The sequence below is a fragment of the Strix aluco genome, chromosome 3, assembly GCF_031877795.1.
Source record: "Strix aluco isolate bStrAlu1 chromosome 3, bStrAlu1.hap1, whole genome shotgun sequence".
NCBI lineage: Eukaryota > Metazoa > Chordata > Aves > Strigiformes > Strigidae > Strix > Strix aluco.
In genome coordinates, this window is record NC_133933.1 from 60,552,359 (window position 1) to 60,574,684 (window position 22,326).

Genomic DNA, 22,326 nt, shown 5'->3' on the forward strand with positions numbered 1-22,326 from the left:
ATCTCGGCCTGCATCTGGGCACACACGCTAAAAAACTTCCCCTACAAATGCATCGTTAGGATCTCAGCTTTACGCTACCACATCCACAGATTAAGACTTCTCTAATATCACTAGTACAGCAGTTAGGAATAATGTACACAGACTGATTTTTTTTTTTTTTTTTTAGTAGAAGATGTACATATTTATAGAGAGATACAATTCCACTATTTTCTAGAAGCATACAACAGACAGGAATTTTCTGGGCCATATGGTCTTTATGGTTTTGTCAGTTTTCTTCTTCCTGAGTTTCTTCTGTGGTCAGAAAAATACCCTTGCAAGTTCAAACAGAACCTGTGGAATAGCAAACACATTGATATGAATTTTTATTTGATTTAATAATCCTTAAAACAGTTTACATTGTAAACGAGATAATCTGAAAAATAGCTACAGCTGCAATTTAAAAGTTACTTGCAAGGAACTGAAGACTAGTCCCCTCGTACAGTACATTAATAAAATAATCTTGATTCTCAAATTATGAAGTATATAAATTGCACTTGTTACTGCATTTTCAGTGTGATAGCGGGGAAAAAACCCACCAACCTCGATGGTGATGAGTATTACTATCATCCATTCCAGGCGCAGAGCGTGCTTTTCATTCAGGTGGTTTCGCATTAGGTCTGTCAGCTCCATGCAGTGCTGAAGCTTTTCATTCATTACCTGCAAGAGATTCCAAATACATGGCAAATCTGGATTGCTTAAGTGGAATGAGATCACTAAAAATAAAGGAACACAATCCACAGAAGGGCTCACTGAATGGCACTAGGAAGGTGTTAACACTCCTCTGCGAAAGAAAAGGACAGAAAGTCCTGTAAGGCAACATGCACAAGCAACAGAAGTCTCAATATAAATGAGTCTGTTATTTCAATAGGTTCACAAAAGTAATAGAAGTTTAGATAGGCATCTGTGGGTATTAAACTGCTTCTGGACAATATCTACTCGTGAAAACAGGCACAAGCAAAAGAAGATGCAGCTTACTGGAATTCCTCAAAAGTAACTAAATACTTAAGGTTGCTGTACCACCAGAAGAGGTAGTTTTCATGCTTCTTACTCTGGTTCAGCAGTAAGCATTATGGCACCCTTCAGTGAACTGACCTGAATGATCATGTCAGTAAGAAGACTGCTTCACGTCTCAGTTTTGTAACTTGCTTTCTTGCACACATTTCAGAACAAGAATTAAATCTCCTCTTCTCATAACTATTTAAAGCCTAATTTAGTGGCTCAGGAAATATGCAATCCGTTCATGTGAAACAGGGTTGAGGCAGGGTTGTTAACCTAAACTGGGTAAAAGATGTGAGTGGGTTACGAACGTATGGAAAAGGGAATAGTGTATAGGATCCTGTTATTCTTTATTCAGTTCTACAATTAAAACAGACATTCATGGAGCAGTCTGTAACCCTGCTGAGCCAAAGACAGCTGATCTGTGTGGAAAATTCTCACAACAGTAAGACACCTACCTTAACTCTGCGATTAATGTTGAGAAACTGGCAAGTCTTGTCATAAAGCTCTTCTAGTTTTTCTCTGTCCCAGTAGAAGTCAGGTGTTATTAGCAGGTCTGAACTCAGATTTATACGGTGTCTAAAAAGAATGGGTACTGCAGTAGTTCAAACTTTCTTCTGGTTAATGTATCAGCAAATATTTATATAGCAGTTAAAAGAATCAGGAAAATTTTCCTGTAATTTTAAGTAAAATATGAAAAGAATCTCCTTTTGTAATAAAAATAAAATTGTGGTGATTGTTTAAAATTGCTCACATCTCCTAAAACTTTTCTAAGAGTACTGTACTGTTTAACAGTTTTGAGTATAAATGACTTTTGCCTCACGGCAACATTGCTTCCTTGACTATGCCAGTAGCTCGCTGAAGCTGAAGTAGTACATGAATTAAAGTTACTGGGGAGCTCCTTAACAGCTTGTTTATATCTTCAGAACTCTTCAAGTGTGGCTGGTACTGCGTGCTGGACATGTGAGCACAGCATGCCTTGCAGAACCAGGCTACCGTCTCAACGTTATAAAGGCTAAGAGCTAAAATCTCCCACCCTCAACCTACTGCTCACATAAATCTTTGGAACTTAGAACATCATTGTTCATCACTGGATGGTCCTTCAAGTAGGGATATAAAATCCAATGTTTAAAATAGGAATTGCTTTTTAAATATACCTATTTCTTCACTGATTTTGAGTTTTTTTGTAAAAGTGTAATGCTCTGTATTCTCAATCGCCAAGTTTCACTTGAGGGGGAAAAAAACCCCATCAAATTCTTACAAGGTAGCAGTGATTTCCCAGTAAGTCAAGGGCAGAACAGAACTCACAGAAAAGCTTCACTAACTCTAGGCTGTAGTTAACAGTCCTGCCTGCCCCTGCCCTTCCTCCTGGTATCCTCTGCATACTCTAGTATCTGCTATAATTACTGGTTGTGAGACGTGTGTTGCTGGACCCAGGAAGGGAAGAAGGTGTGGAATCTGGCCATTTAGAATATGCTGCTTAATGCCTGTCTCTAGTTGAGATGCCACAGCATGAGTGGTGAGCCAGTGGGTCCTCTGACTAACCTAAACAGCACACAGAGTCTCCAGCCAAAGGAAGGTTGAAGGAATTCCGCCCCCCCCCCCCCCCGCTGTGTTCAGTGTGTATTCTGGTCTTTGTACCATGCCCGACTTAATTTTTAAGTTCTGTGTAATACAATGTCTGGGGTGTAACCAAAAAAGTTACCTTAATGCGAAGAGTTCTCCAATTTTCTGCATTACATCTGCATGAGACAGTTTTATCTTCCTTCGTGACTTTAGTATCTGCAAAGTAACAAGCTTTTTACTGCTCAGTCAAGTAGCACGTACCAGTACTTATGAAGTCTGCAATTTTACAGCCTGGAGTGTGTATCTGAGTTAAGATCTGTTGCGTATCATGCATATGAACATTTGTTTTGTTTGCTTATTGCCTGGCTTATCTAGCTTTAAGAATATCACCATGCAACTGTTCATCCAGGTTTTTCAATAAATCACTGAGTACATCATCAGTATCTATACAAAATCCTGGAGTATTTTCTATAAATGATTTCCTGAACAAGAGATCATTTGTTTTTAATTCCTACTATTATTGTTTTTAAGTCATGATAGTGTTCTTTTGCCTTGCTACTACTTAGCCATTTAACAGACTTTTTCCTTACAACAAACAATGTATTACCATTTGTTTCCTTCATAAAAAAATAATAAAAATGCTGTTTTCACATTTGAACCCTACAAATCTCATTTTTATATATGACATCATACAGGCTTTGTACTTTGAGTCTCATGAAAAACTGTGGTTTAAGTAATTCACTCAAACTCTTAATTACATTCAAGTTAAAGCACATTACTTGCAGCCCAAGCTGCCACACGCTGTGTTTGGCCAGGTTTTTAAAAGCTGCTTGTCCTGTTACGCATACACAGTCAACAGTGGCAGATGACAGTGGCACAACATGGGAAACATTATTCCAACCCTTTAAAGACTGATCATTTGTTGTCCTTCCACTTTGCAGGTGTTCTGAGCTTCTCTACGTTGAGGGCTTTACCATCAGATGTGTTAAGCATTCAGCTGCTTTTTCCATATCCTCAGCTGTATCTAGATTGATCTTTTACAAAGCACAGGAGAAAAGGAGGGGAGAGGTACAAAGACGACCTCACCTCAGGAATTGACTGGATAGATTCCACGAAGTTATCCAATAATGACTCCCAAATCGCCAGCTTTACTGCAACACAGAGGTGACAAAACAGAACACTGTGAGAGGTATATATGCTTTCAAGTAATCATAACTTTGAATCTGCCAACATGCTGCTTCAAGACATGTTGATACATACAAACGTTATTTGCAGCAAGTTACTGTTAGTATTATACAACTGGTGTTCATACATCTACGGATGAATCTGGGTTGGGCACTGGCACAGCTCTGCATGCAGAACCACCTTGAGCACAGCAGCTCTCTTCTCCAAATGATCAGTTCAGACCCTGGAGAGATTTTGCTTCAGCTCAAAAGTTGCGTGTTTACGTGCTCTACGGTATGTACGAAGCCTTTGCTAACTATGTTCCAAGGAAGCTGGAGACCATGAGCCGTGCTGGAGCTAGGCTGACTTCATGGGCTGCCACTCAAGAGTCTCCACTGTGTTTCTAGTGTCCTGCAGAACTCTGCTTCTCCATTTGTCCCATATTTGATGCAGCATGCTCATACCATGGAGAGTTAGCTTGTGTAGACACACCACCTGTACTTGTTGAAGCTAAATTCAAACTTAAGCAATCTCCCGTTTTGTTTTTAGGTGAATATACTGTTCACTGAAGACACAACTTCTCTTCTAGGGAAGCTGTTCAGCACAGGCAATGGCAACACAAATCCCACTATGTCTCAGCTTGAGCCTGGAAAGGTGTTTCTACAGGAAGATGATATAATTCAGGCCTTTGTTCTTTAGCCCACAGATTCCCAGACAAGAATGAAGTAGCAACAGATGAAAAATTAACCTTATTCACTCAGAAAAATTAATCAGGGAAGATTTAATTGTCAAAATGAACTCTTTTGTGGTAGTAATCGATAGCATCATCTAGTCAGGACACTGATAGTAAATCCAATGCCAAGCATTTTTCACATTCATCTTTTGAATGCAGAGGCTTAATCCAAGTCAGTGACTTAAATAACATTTAATTTAGCCCCTGAAAAAAAGCCAACAGGCATTTCAGCTATCACCAATTATTTGACAGAGATTGGTTTCTGCTGTGTCATAAATTTTACTTGGACTATACTTGCATCCTTTATTTTTATTGAATGTTATTGAACTGGTTTCCTTTTGGAGGTGCGTATCTCACACTAACATAAATTGGTACCAATTATCCCCTGGGAATAAATCGTTTGCTCCATTTTATGTGGCACTACTCTTCCTAAAGTGGCTTTATGAACAGGAAAACTATAGAGAACGAAAGGCTTTTTTTCTCAATAGTTTTTCCTTCGACAGTCAAGAACCATTTAGTTATGCTGTACTCCTTGATCAAATGGTGTATCACTTCAAAAACATGCCTTCTGTTTCTTGGTGTCTCTTCTGTTTAAAGGTGCACTTCCCCAAATACTACAGGAATCTTATAATTGACCCTAAAAGCACTAGGGGTAGACAGACCAGATTTCCTTTAAAGGTGTTTTTGAGGACGGCCTTACTGCTGCTAGCTTCTACTCTCACCTCCTACCTCATTTGAGATCTGAAGCAGCAGAGGTGTATTTCCTCAAGCAGCAGCAGCACCACTGCTGAACCTGACTTCTTCCCAGTGCCTCCCGCTGTCTCCTGCCATGGCTAATAAGCCTGGAAAACATTATCTGTGACTGGCCCACACCTTTGGTACTGGTACACCTCTCCAGCTGGGAATCACTGCACTACATTACTTCTTTAGCTGACATCTAGATTTTTCTGATAGAGGAAATGATGTCTGAATGAATTACCTAAGATTACTGACAGGATTCTAATACTGGGCTCTACACTCATTGCTATCCTGGAATAGTTCTCAAGGGTGGGGAACAGGATGCTTCAGCAGAATGTGTATCTTTTGCAAAGTATGTTTGCTTGTGTGCTTCGTTCATCTTTGAAACAATTTACATTGAATGAGGTAATTCCAATTTACAGAAAACAAGGTAAAAACTTTAAAAACGAATCCTCCCACTGAAGCATAATCAATCGCTACACAGTTTGCCTAAACCAGACACCAAGTCTTCTCCAACCTGTTGTTGTACAAGTCCCACTTATAATGACATTTCACAAAATCTGGAGCGTAGGCTGATAGTACAAACAATATTGACTTACCAGAAAGACAAAGGGCATTTGAAAAGGCGAATTTCTGCAGAATAACTTCTTCACTATCCAGCTCAGAATTTAACAAGATTTCTCCTTTATGAAGCTTTGACTGACCTCTGTTAAAACAGGATTGAAACATCTTCATTGACTAAGCCACCAGCAAAGGAACATTTAAAGAACAATCAACAATGCAAGAAAGGTTGGTTGGTTTTCATATAAAGCACGCCGTATCTATATGGGTATCATCCCCATCCTTGCATTTTACTCATGTTCAACCTGACAACAACCAAATCACTGAAAATTAGTTCCTCAGCCTAAGACTAATATGACCAAATTTTCTAGGTTTAAAGGAAACTGCAGCAAGCTATGATGGTAACTACAGCATTACTATACACACACAGGTAGTTCACAGTAAGCAGGATGCTGGCCTCTCTCCTGCTCTCTATCTCCTGTGTTATCTTTATGTTTCTGTTTTCCTTTTCTTCTGTCACTTTTATCAACACTACTCCCTCCCTGCTATGATGTTACTTTCCCTGAAACTTCTATTGCACAGGGGGCCAGGAGCAAAGAAAAGGGGGCATGACAGTCATTCAATTTATCATGTCAATCTCACTATGAAACTTTCATAAACACAATGGAGTATGTCAGGAATCACAAATTACACAACTGGATAGTACCTGCAGTTTTCAAACGGCCAGGAAAAAACAAAACCAAACCTGTCCTCTTATCAGGTTACCTTAAATAAGGTCAATCTCATTAGCTCAGCTCCTAGTGTTACAGTGTCCTGTCTAGGAGTAGTTTTTTTGGTGCTGTTGAAAAACTGCAAATAATTTATATAATCATTTACACTGAGAAATATTTCTGTGGAAATCATTTGCTCCCCATGATGAAAAAACATTATTTAACAAGGCAAGACAACTTGCCACGTTTATTGTTCCACAGTATTCAAGTTACAACTTTCCTAGGAAGTGAAGTATGTGCAGAATTCCATCTTTGTATATGAACCTAGAGGGCACTAAGGAAAGCTGATGTAGAGAATCCTCTTTAAAATCAGACTTGTCTCAGTAATGTGTATTTTTCTGTGAGGTGCACAGTTTCTGTTTGGGACTGCTGAAGAACATGCTCAGTTGTGTGGGCATGGAGCTTCGTAATTTACAAAATCTACTGCATAACCAAGTCACAAAGGCCATTACTTGCAAGTTTAGCAGTACAGCAAAATTTGTCAGTTTAGATTTATTTTTTTCTCCTTTCCTTATTTCACTCATTTGAAAAAAAGAGTAGTATTTTTTAGTAGTTGCTTTTGCCTGAATTTGTTTTAGGTGTCTATTAGCTTTTATATAAAGAGTGCCTGAAGATACTTACTCTCCTATTCTATAGTTCATCTCTTCATTCTCCCAGTGGACTAGTGCAACTTCATATGGCTGAATTTCATGCTGTTCTAGCACTTGCATGACATTCTTCATCTAAGAAAAAGACAATTGCACACACAGGAACAGTTACTGTGCAGCATACTAGCACTCTACAAAGATCTCGCATCTAATAGGCTGATGAATACAACTTTCATGCTGAAGTTATTTAAATGAATAGGTGTGATAAGTAATAAGTAATGAAGTGACTATGTAATAAGTAATGAAGTGACTATGAGCACGTTTTACTTCTGAAGCTATCTGTAGCTGTGTGGAAGGATTTGTGGCTACGAACAACTGCAAGGCATCTGTGAAGACTGAAATGTCATTTAATGTCTGCATATATCATATATCATATATCATATCATAACACAGCAAGGATTAACCACAGCAGTGGTAAAGGCAACGCGGACATATTCAGTATTGTAACAATGAGATGTACAAGATTTTGGCAGATGTCTGAGTGCAGGAATGAATCTTTAGGATAAGTACATCAGGTGTCTGTTTCTGTCAAAATTACTTGTTTTCTGCTAAAATCAACAGCTTTGTTTCAGCTATCGGAGGTTGGGCTGTATTACAGAAATCCTTTACCACTATAGAAGTCTGTAAAAGTGGTTTCAGCTGCCCATATTCAACCCTGTGAACAGTTAAATGTGCAATTTTACTTGCAGAAGTAATCTCACTGTCATTTTATTCTCAAGCACACTAAAACCTGATGCAGAAAGTAAGAGCCCTTTTCTCTCACAGAACTTTCTCCTCTGACATCTGACTTAGGATCCCTCATCCTTATTCCCTTCTATGTGCTACAGGGCTCCCCTCATAAAAATCATTCTGCAACTAGAACAAATTCTGAACTACAGAAAGCACTCACCTACAGGTTTTTAAAAGGCATTTAGCTACACAACAGCCAATAAAAAACCCCCAAAAAACCCAATACACTTTTGATGCCTAAAATCTTTTAAGAGGTGAATCTTCTACTAAGTCATACCTAAAACAGTCTTCCAACTGCTTGTTTCATAATCCTGAATTTAATATATGACTAGTACCTGCCATATATTCCAAGTCTCATGGTAAAAAGGATATGAAAAATTATTTTCATTTTTTAAGCAGTGTCTGCTGTTAGGCCAGTCAGCTCAGCCAACCAGCTATGCTGTGTCCAGGGACAGTTCAGCAATGCAAGCCCTGCTAAAACAATGCCAGAGTTAACAGCCAATCCATAATGTAGCATGCCAGACTTCAAGAGTGTGTTCCCTTGGATCCAGGTGCTCTAGCTGGTTCGTGAAGTCATTACTAATGCAGTAATAATTACACTGTTAATAGCCTAACCATCTCTTCCAGACCTACAACCAGCTCAGGCTTCCCTAAGGATTTAACAAAGCTGTACAGACTGTAACCTATTCTGTGAAATTCGTATGTCCTGTAACACGCACACTTCCAAAGTTCTACCATTGCTCTGGATAATGAGAAATTGTATTTCAGCGGCAGCTTTCTTTTATCTAGTCAGAGTAATACAAAGGCTTCCATTGATTGATGTGAGTTTCTTCTAGACACAGCCTGATTTTATAGAAGGGACTACCTGTGACACAGTACATTTAATGAGATGTTCTGGATTCACTAAATGGAAACGCTTGCTATTAGAGGCTATCGCGTCACACAATTTCCTTTTAAAAAAACAAATGAAACTCTACCTCAAAGCTAGTTTTGCTTTTTGCCCTTGCTATTTTTGGTGAGGAAGCTGTTGCACAACCTTCCTACTCAGGTATCTGAAAACAGTATTCTACATTTTAAATTCCTATTCCTGAGCAGTCTGTAGTTATTACTTCTTCTGTTAAGTGTCTGTTAGTTTAAAATACTTTTTCTTCTCCTAACAGTCATTCTGGAGTACTTTTAAAAAGCAATTTTGTCCATTCACAGTGATTCTCTATGTTCTGTTTCACTGAATTACTTTCAGTTTCGGTTCTACAGATCAGCTTGGGGGTTTTTTGTTTCAGTTCATAAAAACGCGTGCACAAAAATACCTCCTCTATTTCAGCAAGTTGTTTGGAAGTTAAAACTTTGACTATGATTTCAATAAGCAGAAAGAGGCAGTTTTCCTCTTCTTTTATAAATAAAGCTAGCAAGGGACCAACTAAAGTTACTAGTACTGACCAGAAAAACATGGTATCAAATTTTCAAAGATACTTAAGCACATACAACAAAAGATTTTTCAGAGTACTCCAGTGGGTAGAGGTGCCCAACTCATAAAAATCAACAGGAGTTAGTCAGCTAGTCTTCAGTAATACCTGTGAATCAGTAGTGTAGTTACAGCCATAGCATCCTAAGTGTGCTACAGGCAAGGTTTGAAGGGAGAACTAGTGTCTTTTTGTAGACCAGCTGATATACTGAAACCCCCCAAAACAGACAGGAAATCAGGAACATTTCAGGTCTGAAACAGAAAAAGTGAACTTGAATCCGGAAGTTGTTCGTGTCTGGAAACAACTGCTCTGTGTTTTCATTTACCTTAATGAAAATCCTCCTGTGAACTTCTGTGCATCTCAGTATCATCTACTTAATACACCATTTAATTTCTCATACTCTGCCTACAGATAAGATCGATACTTTTTGTATCAAGAATGCATTTTTATTTCACCACAGTCATAAAAAAATCAATAGATTACAAAAATTTTAAATAACTATAAATATATTCATAAAAAGAGATATGCCTGTGGCTTACCTCTTGGTCAGCAAAGAGCACCAAATTATCATAAGGGGTATGTCATTTCAATATCGACATACTTTAACAATTATGCCAACCAATAAAAATCTTCCTTCAGGAAAATTGCTAACTGTCAGAAACACAAAACAATATTAAAAAGTTGCTTACAAATTTTGTCTCTTTCAAAGTTATCCAAATATAAGTTTTGAATAGTTTTGATTTTTCCTAACATAAAACACAGCACCATGAGGGCTGCTATAGGGGAAAACCACTTCCGGCTCAGCCAGACCCTGTACAGTGGAATAGAATAGAATGATTCTTTTCTTCTAACACATTTTCCATTATATTAGTGCCTTTCAAACAACCATTCACAGGTTGATTTTTCTGACCTACTTCTTCAGGGTGTACAGCTGCAAAAAATTTCTTTTTGTCAATCTCACTAGATTAAAGTTTCATATTTTTGGCCTTAAATAGAAAATGTTACCCACTTTGTATGTTACACATATATTTACTCATTTTGTGCAGAAAGTCAGGTTTCAAAGGTGATACAGCAGCAACCCACACACTTGAGGGCAGCAGCAGGCAAGCACCTGTACGCATTAGGAGAAGAATCAGGCCTTTTCCTTCATGGAGAGATCCAAGCTCCCAAGCAAAGCCCAAGCACGCTGAGCTTTGTGGGGCTGACAGAGCATCTGCTTAGGAAGTTCCAACAAACAGTTTTGCTTTACTTACACTTTTCTCTTCCACATTCCAAAACACAACAGCCCCTTCCCTGTTAATTCAAGGAAAAACTGAGGTGTAATTATACTGTTTTAAATGTATTTCAATGCAATACTCAAACTGTAGAGTGAGTGGCAATTTTTGTCATTGTGAATCAAGAAACATAATACTACCTTCACAAAACCTACATAAGTTGCTTTTTAACCATGCTTTAATGAAGAAAACATGAGAAGTTATTTTTTTAACCATTTAAATAATTCTGATTTTTTCTTAATCATTCTGATTGGACAGTTAGTTACTCCTTGAGTTTCATGAGGTAGTATGATGCAATGATCTAGCAAGCTGCACTACTTTCACACCACTGCTATTAATAAAATAATGTTTTGGGCACGACTTATAGCTTACCTGAAGAAGAAAATCATGCCAGGATCATCTTCTTTTGCAGATTTCTCAGTACCAATCACCAAAACGTTTGCAGCATCTAGTTTGAAATAAATAAAAAAAATGAATTAGTCAAACTTCTAAACAGGAACTATAAGCATGTAATTCCAGTTTGACAGTTACATGCTAACATGTCAGTCAGCCCCATATTTTATGTTTCTGATGGAAATGTTTGCCAGGAAACAACTACAGTATCAAACTACACTGCTGCTCTGAAGTATCACACTCTAGACAGACTCAGGTGCTATGTTGAACTTCACTGGAATCTTTAGTTAATGAAACGTAACAGTTTTGAAGAACAAAAGACTTAAAATTGATGCAAGGCACGGTAAATAACCAGGAATAGAATACAGAAGTGGACACACAATGTGACTGAACTATGGAAGTTGCCCTCAGCTGCAGACAAATTACCATTCAAATCTGTTTGTCCAGAAGATCCTTCTCTTTTCTATATAGTAAGGGACTAAGCTACACTCAAACTGTGCCGACTTTGATTTGACAGTCAGGAACTTGAAAGACCATAACCCCAAGACAGGATAGGGTACACCTGCATCTTCCTTTCAATCAGAAGCGTGCTTTTGAAACAAATCTTCCAGCCACCCTCATTTACCACACTTCTGGATGTGCACTGCAGAACAGTGGCAGAGTATACAAACTGGATTTTTTTGGCATTAAATTAAACTGAAAGAGGAGCTCCAAAAATGCAGCTGTGGTACTCCAACCACTAATGGACATTTGTTACAAAAGACCAGACTTGAGCTCGTGTAAGTAGAATGCCTGAAAACAAATGTGGACGCTGACTTCTCAAAACAGGGTTTTAGTTTGTTCCCTACGGGTCTGCTCCACTGTACTACTCACTAATATAGATAAAGTTTTAGAAGTCCTGATGTGGCTTTGACAAAAAAAAGGTGACTTTCCAGCATGACTCATTTTGTTGCAGAATTAGTGGAAGATAGACCAGCAAAACTCCCTACTTCTATTATAAAGCGTGACTTGACTGAGAGGAATTTGCAGGGTCTAACACCTAAGCCTTAGAAAGTTCACCCCTTTGCAGAAAGATCACAACTCAAGGGACAAGACATCAAATTCAGCCCGTGTACAAATTCCACCCTCTGCTTTACTGCTCAAACCACAGAGGCCGGGTGGACTATGGCAGCAGAGAAAGATGACTAAGTATCGAATACGCTTTTGCTAATATCAGAACTGAGACTACACAGCTGGTCTGTATGAACTCTTTAAAGACTTTTCTTTCACTTGCTGTTCCAGTTCAGAAACACGTGATTTTATGAATCACTAGAGCAAGTTTTGGGTGTGAAGTCTGAGCTCACCATGGAAGAAACATTTGTTTGCATTTTCTCATTTGCCTTTGCAAATACCACCCTTATCTTTATTTATCCATTCCAGCCAAAACATACACAATTCAAGAGAATTTGGTCCATTGTAAGTGCAGGTACAGGATCTGACTGTAAAATGTTTTTAAAGACGTCAAAACCAAGCATAATGCTTAGAAAGAACACTACAGAGCAACAAATCACAACTGCTGATATAGATTTCTATGTGCTAATATTTTTCGATTTTCCAAGATTCAGTGCACAAGCCAACCACCACAACACATCAGATCTGCTGGCACAATCCAACATCCTTTCATCATTACTTCCTCCAAGTTTTTGATAAACAGAGTATCATGAGGGGTCAAAAACACCATGAAGAAATGAAAGTACTGGCAAAACCCACACTCCCTGGGTAAAATACTAGCAACAGCAACATTTGCCTTACGATAATTCACAGTCATGCTGGGGACTGTACAAAGTTTCTGTCCCAAAGCTGTGACACCAATGTTGGTTTTAATACAAAGAAATTACAAAGGAACATGAAGCCTATGCTCTACAGCACCTTGTCTTTCTATGTTCATCTTTCTGAACAAGACGATCATTAGTAAATCTTGTGTTTGAAAGAAACCACTGGAGTATTACTGCAGTCGATTATTAAGTGTTTGAGAGGCAGCCAGATATTTGATAACCTCTGCTGAAATTCCCATAAACACTGTCATTCTCTTAGCTTCATATAATCTGTTCATTCAAAAAAGAAAAAAAAAAAAGCATTCTACTGCCAGTGTATGAAAATCACAGCTGTTCTAGGGCACAAGGTTCCTTAAGCTATAAAAAGCTCCGTTTGTTTTTTTCTTGTAGTATACTTCAGCTATTTCCAAGCCATACTTTCCCAAGTCTTCAGATACTTTGTATGGAAACCAGAACCAATTATTTTTCTGAAGCCTAGCTTAGTGAAGTATTCAACAACTGCTGGGATATATTTGGCCCAACAACAAAAAAAAAAAGTATCAACTGTATTCTCTTTACTAGAACTAAGCATTTATAAGTATATCTTTTCACTTTCACTTTGTTGGCAAGATTCTCTCTTGTATGCCTTTCTCTCCAACCGTCAGTGATTTACATTAATAAAGTGGGTATGGAAAGAAGATGCAACACTTCAAATTACAAAACTGTTTTGGCAGCTGAAGCACTACAGTATCACGTTACTGAAAGATTAATTAAAATAATATTCAGAATTTGTTCAGTTAGTAAATTTCTGTAGAAATTCTTTGTATCAGAAAATTTCCAAATTTATTTTTCCTGCATGCATCTAATTTTTCAATACTTTTAGTGTAACTGTAATTTTGGGAAAAATTATCATAGGGTAACAACAAGTGCTGGTTATATTGTGTCCTGGTTTAACTAGGATAGGGTTAAGTTTCCCCTTAGTTGTGGTTTTTTAGGCAAATGGAATTTTTAAGGAAAGCAGTATTTTTATAGGCAATATGATATATTACAGGGTATTACCAGAATAAGAATACATGAAATTAAAAAAATTATATACCTCACCCATAGTTCATTTCTCAAGGTATAGCATTGCTTTTAGTATGTTTCAAAAATCTACCTCTAGGCAAACTTCTTATTTCAACATATCCATGTGAAGTCAGGTCATGACACAGATTACCAAGATGATACTCATCTGCTGTTGCAAAGGCTGTGCACTGCATCAGATTCTGTGCCAAAGGAATAAAGATTGGAGTTAGGGCAAGGCTGAAGCAAGACGTTCATAAGACAACTGTCTCAAATTTATCATGAGTGACATTTTTCATTTATTCAGTCCTTCCTATGATATCCTTGCCAGGCTGTCCACCTGCTGTACAAATACTAGTAAGATTATTTGCTCCCTGGTAAGTGGGAAAGCAAATCACAGATGGAGATCAAACCAGGTGATATAAGTTGCACCAAAAAACTTTGTGATAGAGCCACAAAGTGAACCCTTCTTCCCTGAATGCCAATAAAATGCTTTAAGAGTAGAGCTACACTTGCTACTGCTCTCCCATCCTACAGCTTAGGACATACTCAGCTGACCACTGAAATCAAAAGCAAGACACCCCAATATCAGCTGAACATCTGTATTTTAAAGATAAATGGAGTTCAACTATCCCAGCCTGCTTATCAAGCAGAAGCTCCAACCGCAAACATCACGGTCTTCCAGACACAGAGCTCACTGCCCAGGTAGCTCCCGGGGTACAACCCACTGCAACACTGCAGCACAGAAACTCACAGATCTTCCGGGCCAGCTGTAGGTGCTGCAGATCTACAGTGCCCCTCCTGAGCTGAATCCTGCACTAACAACGTGGTCTCCACTGACACCACAGTCAATCAGTATACAACTGTCAGAGCTTGTCTCAGTATTCCACAATCTTAAATAACTAAAATGCCATATTCAAACAAATAACTGGAAAAATCATACTGACTTGCAATGAGACTGACTCACGCATGGCAAAGAAATCAGTCATCTGTGTAAAGATTTTCTTGATTAATCAAAAAGGCATAATAAACCGCTTTATAAATTCTACTACTCATTTTAAGTGGATTTCTTTGTTCTGATACCATGTATGTCCCATGATAATGTTTTTCAGTACAATGTAGTGGAAGATATCCAGAAAGCAATGTGTCTCATTGTGTATCAGTCAATTCCCAGCTTTTTTGTAACTAATACAAATGGGGATGTAACTAACAACAAATGAACAAAAGAACTGTACTCATCTGCAAGCATTTATGCCCACAATACACTTCAACTTAAAATCCAAATTATATTCTCACAGCATTCATACACAATCAAACATTAAGGCTTAAAAAGGTGTTCTATTCCTTGGGGGCCCCCGTTGCCAGTCATCAGAATCACGACCACACACTTAAACCTTCTTTTCTTTTTTAACGTTAACATTCTGTTATCCCTTCCAAAGCTCTGCTTACACATCACAATTCAGTGATCACTAACAAAAAATAAACTTTAAAAGTAATTACAATATTCAGTGAGCAATTCTGTAGGCATATTTCCACGACTGCTATGAGGCTGAGTTAACAGTGGAACAGAACTGTTTTAAAGTTCCCTTGCTGCAGTACCTTTGAGAAGCTGCATTATCACAATTCCATCTGTATAAATCCATTCTCAGTCTCTAAACTGCCAATGCAATTTACATATTTCAGATTCTTCCAGAAAGCTCTGGTTATTAGAAGTACACATGGTTTGCCATGAAACTCTTCTGTCAAGAGGTAAGGGAGCAAACTCTTTATCTTCTAGCTAGTATATAATCTGAAAATCTCTATCCTGCTCTGTGCTTCCTGTAGTTTATTACTTGTGCTATTGTTCATTTCAAGGCAAGTGTACTACAGGACAGACTTTCTGTCTTACTGCTGCAATTTTAGCTTCAACATAAAGACTTTACATTTAGTTAGAACCAGAAGTTTTCTGCTAAGACTACATGCCTGAAATAGCATTTTGGATATGCACTAGTTTGGTTTTTTTGCAATGTACTCTTTCACTTAAATTTTTAGTAAAATCTTGTTTGATGGAAAACACTTAGATTGGGTGTAATTTGAGATTAAGACACCTAATATACTTGTCCACAGGCACTCTAGATGTCTGAGCTCCCACAATAGTTGGTGGAGATATAGCTAAAAAGTCTATACTCTAATGAGTGATTCAGCTAATCCTAAAATAGATGTGTTAACTGGCAGATCAACCTTAATGCCATGCTTTCTGCTATGTCACTGTCACCTGCAAACATCAAAAAAACAGAATACAACATCTGTACTGGTGCTAGAAAGAAACTCCAGCTACTCACCACCCTCCTGCTTTCTGCCTACAGCTGGGGCTTCACTGAGATTCTGTTCAGAGCACAGCAACAGCTATCCTTAGGAGTAGCCAGCCTAAGTACCACAACAACTCATTTTCCATACCATTGTGCCCCCAAAAACTGTTTAGGCTCATAAGTCTCCTCAGCCCATCCCTTCCACTTTAAGAATACAAAAATTTTTAAGAAAGATAACCTGTAAGATGAACTTAAACCCTTATATCACCACAGGAATCAGTCTTTATCTTAAGCATAGTGAATACTACATATTTACTTGAATTTCAAGCCTTTTCTATACTATATATCATTGAAAATTAGCTCAGGGGCTTTTCATGCCATCAGACTTTACAATTAACTAAACTGAGTAGTGGTACAACTCACAGATGGACTGACTAAACCAGTTAACTGCTTTCAAGTAACTCCTCCATCTATCCTGAAAAACTGGTCTTACAACCATTTATCACTGCCAGTGCTCAGCACTCTGCCTGTAAACAACCCAGGAAGGCCAGTGCCAGGGAGGGGTGGGAAGGACCTCATTCCCTGACCGTTCTGCCAGAGGAAGGTGTCAGCTGTCAGGCCCGGAGATCCTCAGAGTTCATCTAAGGGACAACCTTAGGAGTGGGCCTAGAGCTGGTGTCTCAAGGGGCAGACGGGGAAGGAGAAGACGCAGCAGCCTGCCCCTAGGTAATGGCCCTAGAAATAGGGCCTGCGTTAACTGGAGGGCTCTCGGTTGCCTCCACACAAGTGCAGGAAGGCAAGATCAGCTTTTTCAACACCACTATTTAGAGAAAAGTGATGGCGCGCTGAAAAAAACTTCAAGGGTTCTCCATTTGCCCTACTTCTATTAGTCACCTTGCAAGAATCAGCGACACCTTTACGTTATTTTTCCGTACTACATATCTACAAGGAAAAACACAAACAGGTAAAAAAAAAATGCTTATTCCAAAATATTGTCAGCCTGCAGTCAAGGTGACGGCATGTCTGTATCCCTGTAGATGGGGCTATACATCTGACAAAACAACATGGGGTTTATTCAAAAATAGCAAATGTTTCTCTTAGTCTGAGTTTATGTGATTTCTGGCACAGCATTTTGCCATGTGGAAGCTCCCTCAGAAAGTATATTATTATTTCAGTATATCAGGCAGTTTTCTCTGTTTCTCCACAATGGAGGAAAGTAAAAATAACAGTGCATATTACTTGCATACATATATATGAAAATGTCAAACAAAGAAACTGTTTGCATTCTACACTGCCATTTAAAAGCCTCAAGAATCTAAAAAAAATGTCACTTCAATTCACAAATAACAAAAAGAAGCAACCCCTCAATGTAATGTTACAGCACGAATAACAAGCTTGAAACATTACGTGATGTTTCAGGACTTAATATTCTTCACTTTCTTTTTTCAAAGCAACAGAAAAACACAAGTGGGAACTAAATTGTCTGTAATGGAGTCTTTATGTTGCATTAGAGCATACTCCTGCTCATCATACAAAATATTAAAAACAGAAGCTTAGATGACGAGAAGTCAAGCATTAAAACTTCCATTTCTGTGCTCACATTCAGTAGATCATGTAATAAGACATATTTTGCAATGTGGAAGCTATTTCTGGAAACACAATACTTGTTTCATCTATAATACTGTTTTATTAACAATACCCTGGAACTCAGTTGTTGTAGTAGCTTGAGGAGAACAGTGACACTTCTGACACTGGGATTTTCCTTGGATATCGTGTATTCAGGTATGCTTAAGGTCTGCCTTGGCTAGTATTGAGGCTTGCAAAGAACTATCTTAAGGAGAAACAGGCACAAGTATGCACTGTTCAACTTAATCATATCTCATTTTATCCAAAACTGCTGCTGCAGTTACTCTGTAGACGTAGGAGTCCAGAGATCAAGGTGCTATGTCTGCACATGGAATAATCTTCCCCAGGTAATACTGGCTACATCTGCACCTCTGTTTACCATCTGAAACTTAATCTGAATATAAACTTTATACTATTTACTTTCATCTTGGTTTCTGTTTGAGTGAAGCCTTAAAACTGGGTAGAATTGGACCAGTAAGGGTACCTAGGAGAAGTTAAATTATTCTGAAAGATAGACTTTGTTTCTCAATATTAAATGTGATTTGAGAGCACTGCATAAAATTATTTTTAATGAATTTTGTCTTTCCTCTTTAATAACCACTTATCTTCCCTCCACTTTTGTTTACACATTGCTAATAAATCTCCATTTTATCTTCAAAATACCAGACACACTAGTTTCTACCAAGCTTGTTTCTGTTTGCAGAGTTCCAATCCCTTTGTGGCCACACTAAGGTAAATAATGAAATCCTCCTCACCAAATAAACATGCTATTTTCATTAAAACATTAATCTAAAACCAAATCTGAATTTAAATTGATGAAATTCCCTTAATGTTATACAAACTGTAAATTTTATACTTTACCTCACTGTCTGAGAGTAGTGGCTGGTTAGTCCTGGATGGCTGCTTGGTCCTTGGTGCCTTCGGTGGCCTCTTAACTGGCTGGTTAATGTGTTTTGGAATAATTTTACCAGCTGATACAACCGAGTAAAATCTTGATGATGTGTTCCTAAGATTTTTAATAGGCTCTGTATTGGGGTAGTAATCTTCCATCAACACCACACCAAAACGTTTCCAGGATGGAAAAGAAAACTCCCTGCTCCGATAGCAACCATTTTTTCCCAAAGCTGATACATTTCCTTGGACCAATTTCCAATTCTTGACTTGCACACATTGACTTGTCAAACAAGGGGAAGCAGTTTTCAGAGCACACAAATTCCAATACTTCGCTGTTCTGTGAGATGTTCTGTCAACTTCATTATCCAGCTTTAATAGTGGACGTCCAGTTTTATTAAAGTTTTGGCACTGGCATACTGTTGTTAAAGTGTGGAAAGATCTAGTCTGAAGACGCAGAAGTTTCAGTCTCATTGCTTCGCTCAGAACTGTATTTAAAACAAACAAACAAAATCTGCCATCAATGCTTTGGAAAGAAATATTATTGTTTTCCCTTTATCCAAAAGGTGACCCGTACTCCTTTTGCATGTGTTAGTACTCCTAAGCACATAAACACTGGTGGGGTTAAACAGCTTTTTTTTCAATGCTATGGAAATACTCTAATTAAGATCACAACACATTACTGAGCTGCATGCTTGCAACACGGGGTGAAAAAGAGATTTTTTGCTATGTTAACATGTAAGCAGGCATCTTTTCCTTCTGTTGCTCATTCTGTGCAGCAGTCTGCACTCTCAGTAACCCCACTGACGAAATTACTCATGAGCCAGCACACACCTTAAAGAGGACATCAGACTCTGTGAATCATTATTTTATACATAATAAAAACAACCATTAGATTACTATATGACTGTATGGGAATGTCACCTACAGAATACACACACTGATCAGCGTCAGCTCAAACTGTTGTATCGCAAACAGCCAAGCACGGATCCAGCTCCGCTCACCTGTCACGAGCAGAGCGAGAGCCGAGTCAACCAGGTTACTGTCTTGATCCTGCTAGTACATACTGGTGCAACAGGGGCCACAAGGCCTGCCTGCAGATCTACCTGCGCTGACGGAAACACGACAGTGTCCTTATTCTGTTACTCCGAATTAAGGTCAAGCTTATTATATTTACGCTACTGTGTACGAGCTAATCAAATGAACTTTAACAGTATTCACAGACAGTACACTGAACACCTCAGCGGGTGTGTTTCACTCGCTGAAAAATTGCAGTGTCAAGTCCCTGCCCCCATCTGCTTTTGTCCCTGGTGACACAAAATCCACCTTCAGCAAGTCATTAACAACAAAAAAAAGTACTAAGTTTCTTAGTTTGAAAAAAATGCCAATTTCCGAGTATTTTTCAAAACCTGTATAAAGAAGGATCTTCAATGCCACCCGTACACTTAATGTAATGGTTCAAATAAGCATTGTCTTGTGAGAACAAATCATTGGATGCTAACTGGAACAAGCCCTCCATCCTGACAAGGATACCTAGACGCTAGCACAATACATGCACAACTTGAAAAAAAACAAAACCAAACCTCACCCTGACATAACTTAATGGAAGGGAAACACACTAATTCTGGTAAAAGAGGCAAACAATCCCACCGGAAAAAAAAAAAAAAAAGGACATAAGACACCTTTAGGCTACCACAGAGTAAATAATCCATATTGGGCGTAATTTTGTATGTTCTTCAGTTGTAGTTTTTTGCCCAATTTGTAAGCCTTCTGTTTGCATACTTATTAGAATACACTAATTATTTTCATTTTAAACTTGTCCTCTATTTACAAAGCAACCCAGAAGACTCTGCCCAGGACAAGGCACATTTACCTTTTTAAAGGCCTGTTACCTCTAGATAATCATGAGAGCTGAAACACTCGGCAACTGCAACCCAAGGTGGTTGAGAGCCAGGACAAGGGGCCAAGTCTCTGATAGCGTGGGGTAACTAGTGAAAAGACTCACAAATGCCAGGTACTCTCCTAGCCAATAAAACCTTGTGTTGAATCACAGCGATCCCAGGGGGTATTTTTAAAACTGTACAGGCTTACAGCAAGCTGTAAAGAAGTACCGATCATGTAGACTAAATTGCACCGTGGAGCCTTAACACCGGATTTGTAGCAGTAGAGGCACCCAGCCGGGAAGGGCGTAACAGAGCAACCCAAGAAACAGGCAGGATAAAGAGCTACCGCAAGGCAGCAGGCGCCATCTCTGAGCAGCAGGAACAAATCTGCGCTTTATTTCCCAACGTCTCTTTATACAAGACACACTTTATTCACGCCCGTTGCCTTTCCAGCCGCGAGTCCAAGCTTACTGCGGCTGAGCCAGCAAGATGTACGAATAAACCGGGCCCACTCTGCCGGCGGGCGGCCCGGCTGCTTCCTGCGAGCCTCACAGCGGCGAGAAGCCCGGGCCTCATCCGCCGCGCTCCGGCTGCCCGCGGGGTCCCGCCTGCAGAGTCCTGCTGTCCTGCGCCCCGCTGCCAGCGCGCACGGCCCCCGCCCAGCCCCCGCCGGGCGGCGCCAGCGCCTCCACTCCCCCAAGGGAAATGGCGGTGGCGGCACCACCCCCACGAGCGCCCCCTCCGGTATGCGCGCGGGGAGGGGCCCCGCTCCCATTGGCTGTCCGCCGGGGGGGCGGGGGCAGGCCGCCAGGGAGCCAATCGGGAGGAGCAGGCGCCCCGCCTCCGCAGGAAGCGCGCCACCAGCACCGCCCCCGCCCGAGGAGGCACCCTGAGGCGATTGGGCCCCGCCCCGCCGCGGCGGGCAGCTGACGGGCGCCCCTGGCGGGCGCGGGGAGGCGCCGCCGCCAGCCCGTGCGTCACCGCGCGGGTGGCCCATTTCCCCCCCCCCCCGCCCCGTTCCGTAACATTCCGCTTCCGCCACAGCTGCGCCACCGCCGAGGAGCGCTCGGCCGGGAGGCTGCGGCGCCGCGGTACCCGAGTACGCGGGGGAGCGGCCCAGCAGCCTTCCCGCTCCGGCCGGGGCAGTCCGGGGGCGGAGGAAGGGATGGGGCAGGAGATCGCCCCCACCTCAGCACTTCAGGCTCTTTCTCACCCCTGAAGCTGCCTCCCCCCGCGCGGCCTGTGGCCGTGCCCGCGGGGGGCGCGGGGCCCTCCCCCTCGCGGCCACATCAGAACCGGCGGGAAGGGCGGGTGAGGCCGCCCCGCCTCGCTCACGGCCTCCCGCGGGCGCTGCGGCAAGGCCCAGTCCATAGGCGGCCGTGCCACCGACCCCTCCCCCCGCCGCTGCTCCGGGGGGGGGGGGTGGGGTGTCCCTGCAGGGGCTACACAGCCCCCAGCACCGGCTCCCGTCGCAGCACCGGCCGGCGGGAGCCGCCGAGGGCAGCCGCCCGTCCCCTCCCCTCCGCCCGCCGCCGCCGCGGGAGGGGCGAGGCGGTTTCCGCCGCGCGCCAGCACTGACCTGGGGGAGGGGGCGAGCCGCTCTCCGCCGCGCGAGCCGCGGCCCCGCCCACCGCCCGCCGAGCCTCCGCCAGGGCGCGCGGGCCGCCAGGCCCCGCCCGCCCGCCCGTCGCCGTGCCGCGCGGCGCGGCG

At 40.9% G+C, this 22,326-nt stretch overlaps 1 protein-coding gene across 4 annotated transcripts; it reads right to left on the reverse strand.

Moving 5' to 3' along the window:
* Positions 1 to 129: 129 nt before the first annotated feature.
* On the reverse strand, positions 130 to 22,315 carry RMND1 (required for meiotic nuclear division 1 homolog). Of its 4 annotated transcripts, none has more exons than XM_074818767.1 (12): positions 22,196 to 22,315; positions 18,704 to 19,221; positions 14,023 to 14,131; positions 11,053 to 11,128; positions 10,660 to 10,699; positions 7,189 to 7,289; positions 5,836 to 5,942; positions 3,688 to 3,752; positions 2,741 to 2,817; positions 1,494 to 1,614; positions 580 to 696; positions 130 to 330 (listed from the first exon to the last, which is right to left on the reverse strand). In XM_074818767.1, exons 2-12 carry the CDS (start codon positions 19,205 to 19,207, stop codon positions 298 to 300), a joined length of 1,350 nt encoding a protein of 449 aa, XP_074674868.1. In that variant the 5' UTR covers positions 19,208 to 19,221; positions 22,196 to 22,315; the 3' UTR covers positions 130 to 297. The 4 variants fall into 4 exon arrangements, with proteins under 4 accessions (XP_074674868.1, XP_074674866.1, XP_074674867.1 ...); XM_074818765.1 differs by lacking the exon at positions 22,196 to 22,315 and adding an exon at positions 21,088 to 21,628; XM_074818766.1 differs by lacking the exon at positions 22,196 to 22,315 and adding an exon at positions 20,845 to 21,059.
* Positions 22,316 to 22,326: the final 11 nt, after the last annotated feature.

Excerpts from the sequence above, each read along its gene's own strand:
- RMND1 (XM_074818765.1), bottom strand. The coding sequence starts at position 21,613 with ATGGGCCACCCGCGCGGTGACGCACGGGCTGGCGGCGGCGCCTCCCCG. Across the intron at positions 10,700-11,052 it reads GGCATGATTTTCTTCTTCAG|GGAAGGGGCTGTTGTGTTTT; the intron begins GTAAGCTATAAG and ends TTGAATTAACAG. Across the intron at positions 5,943-7,188 it reads ATGAACTATAGAATAGGAGA|AGGTCAGTCAAAGCTTCATA; the intron begins GTAAGTATCTTC and ends CTGTTTTAACAG.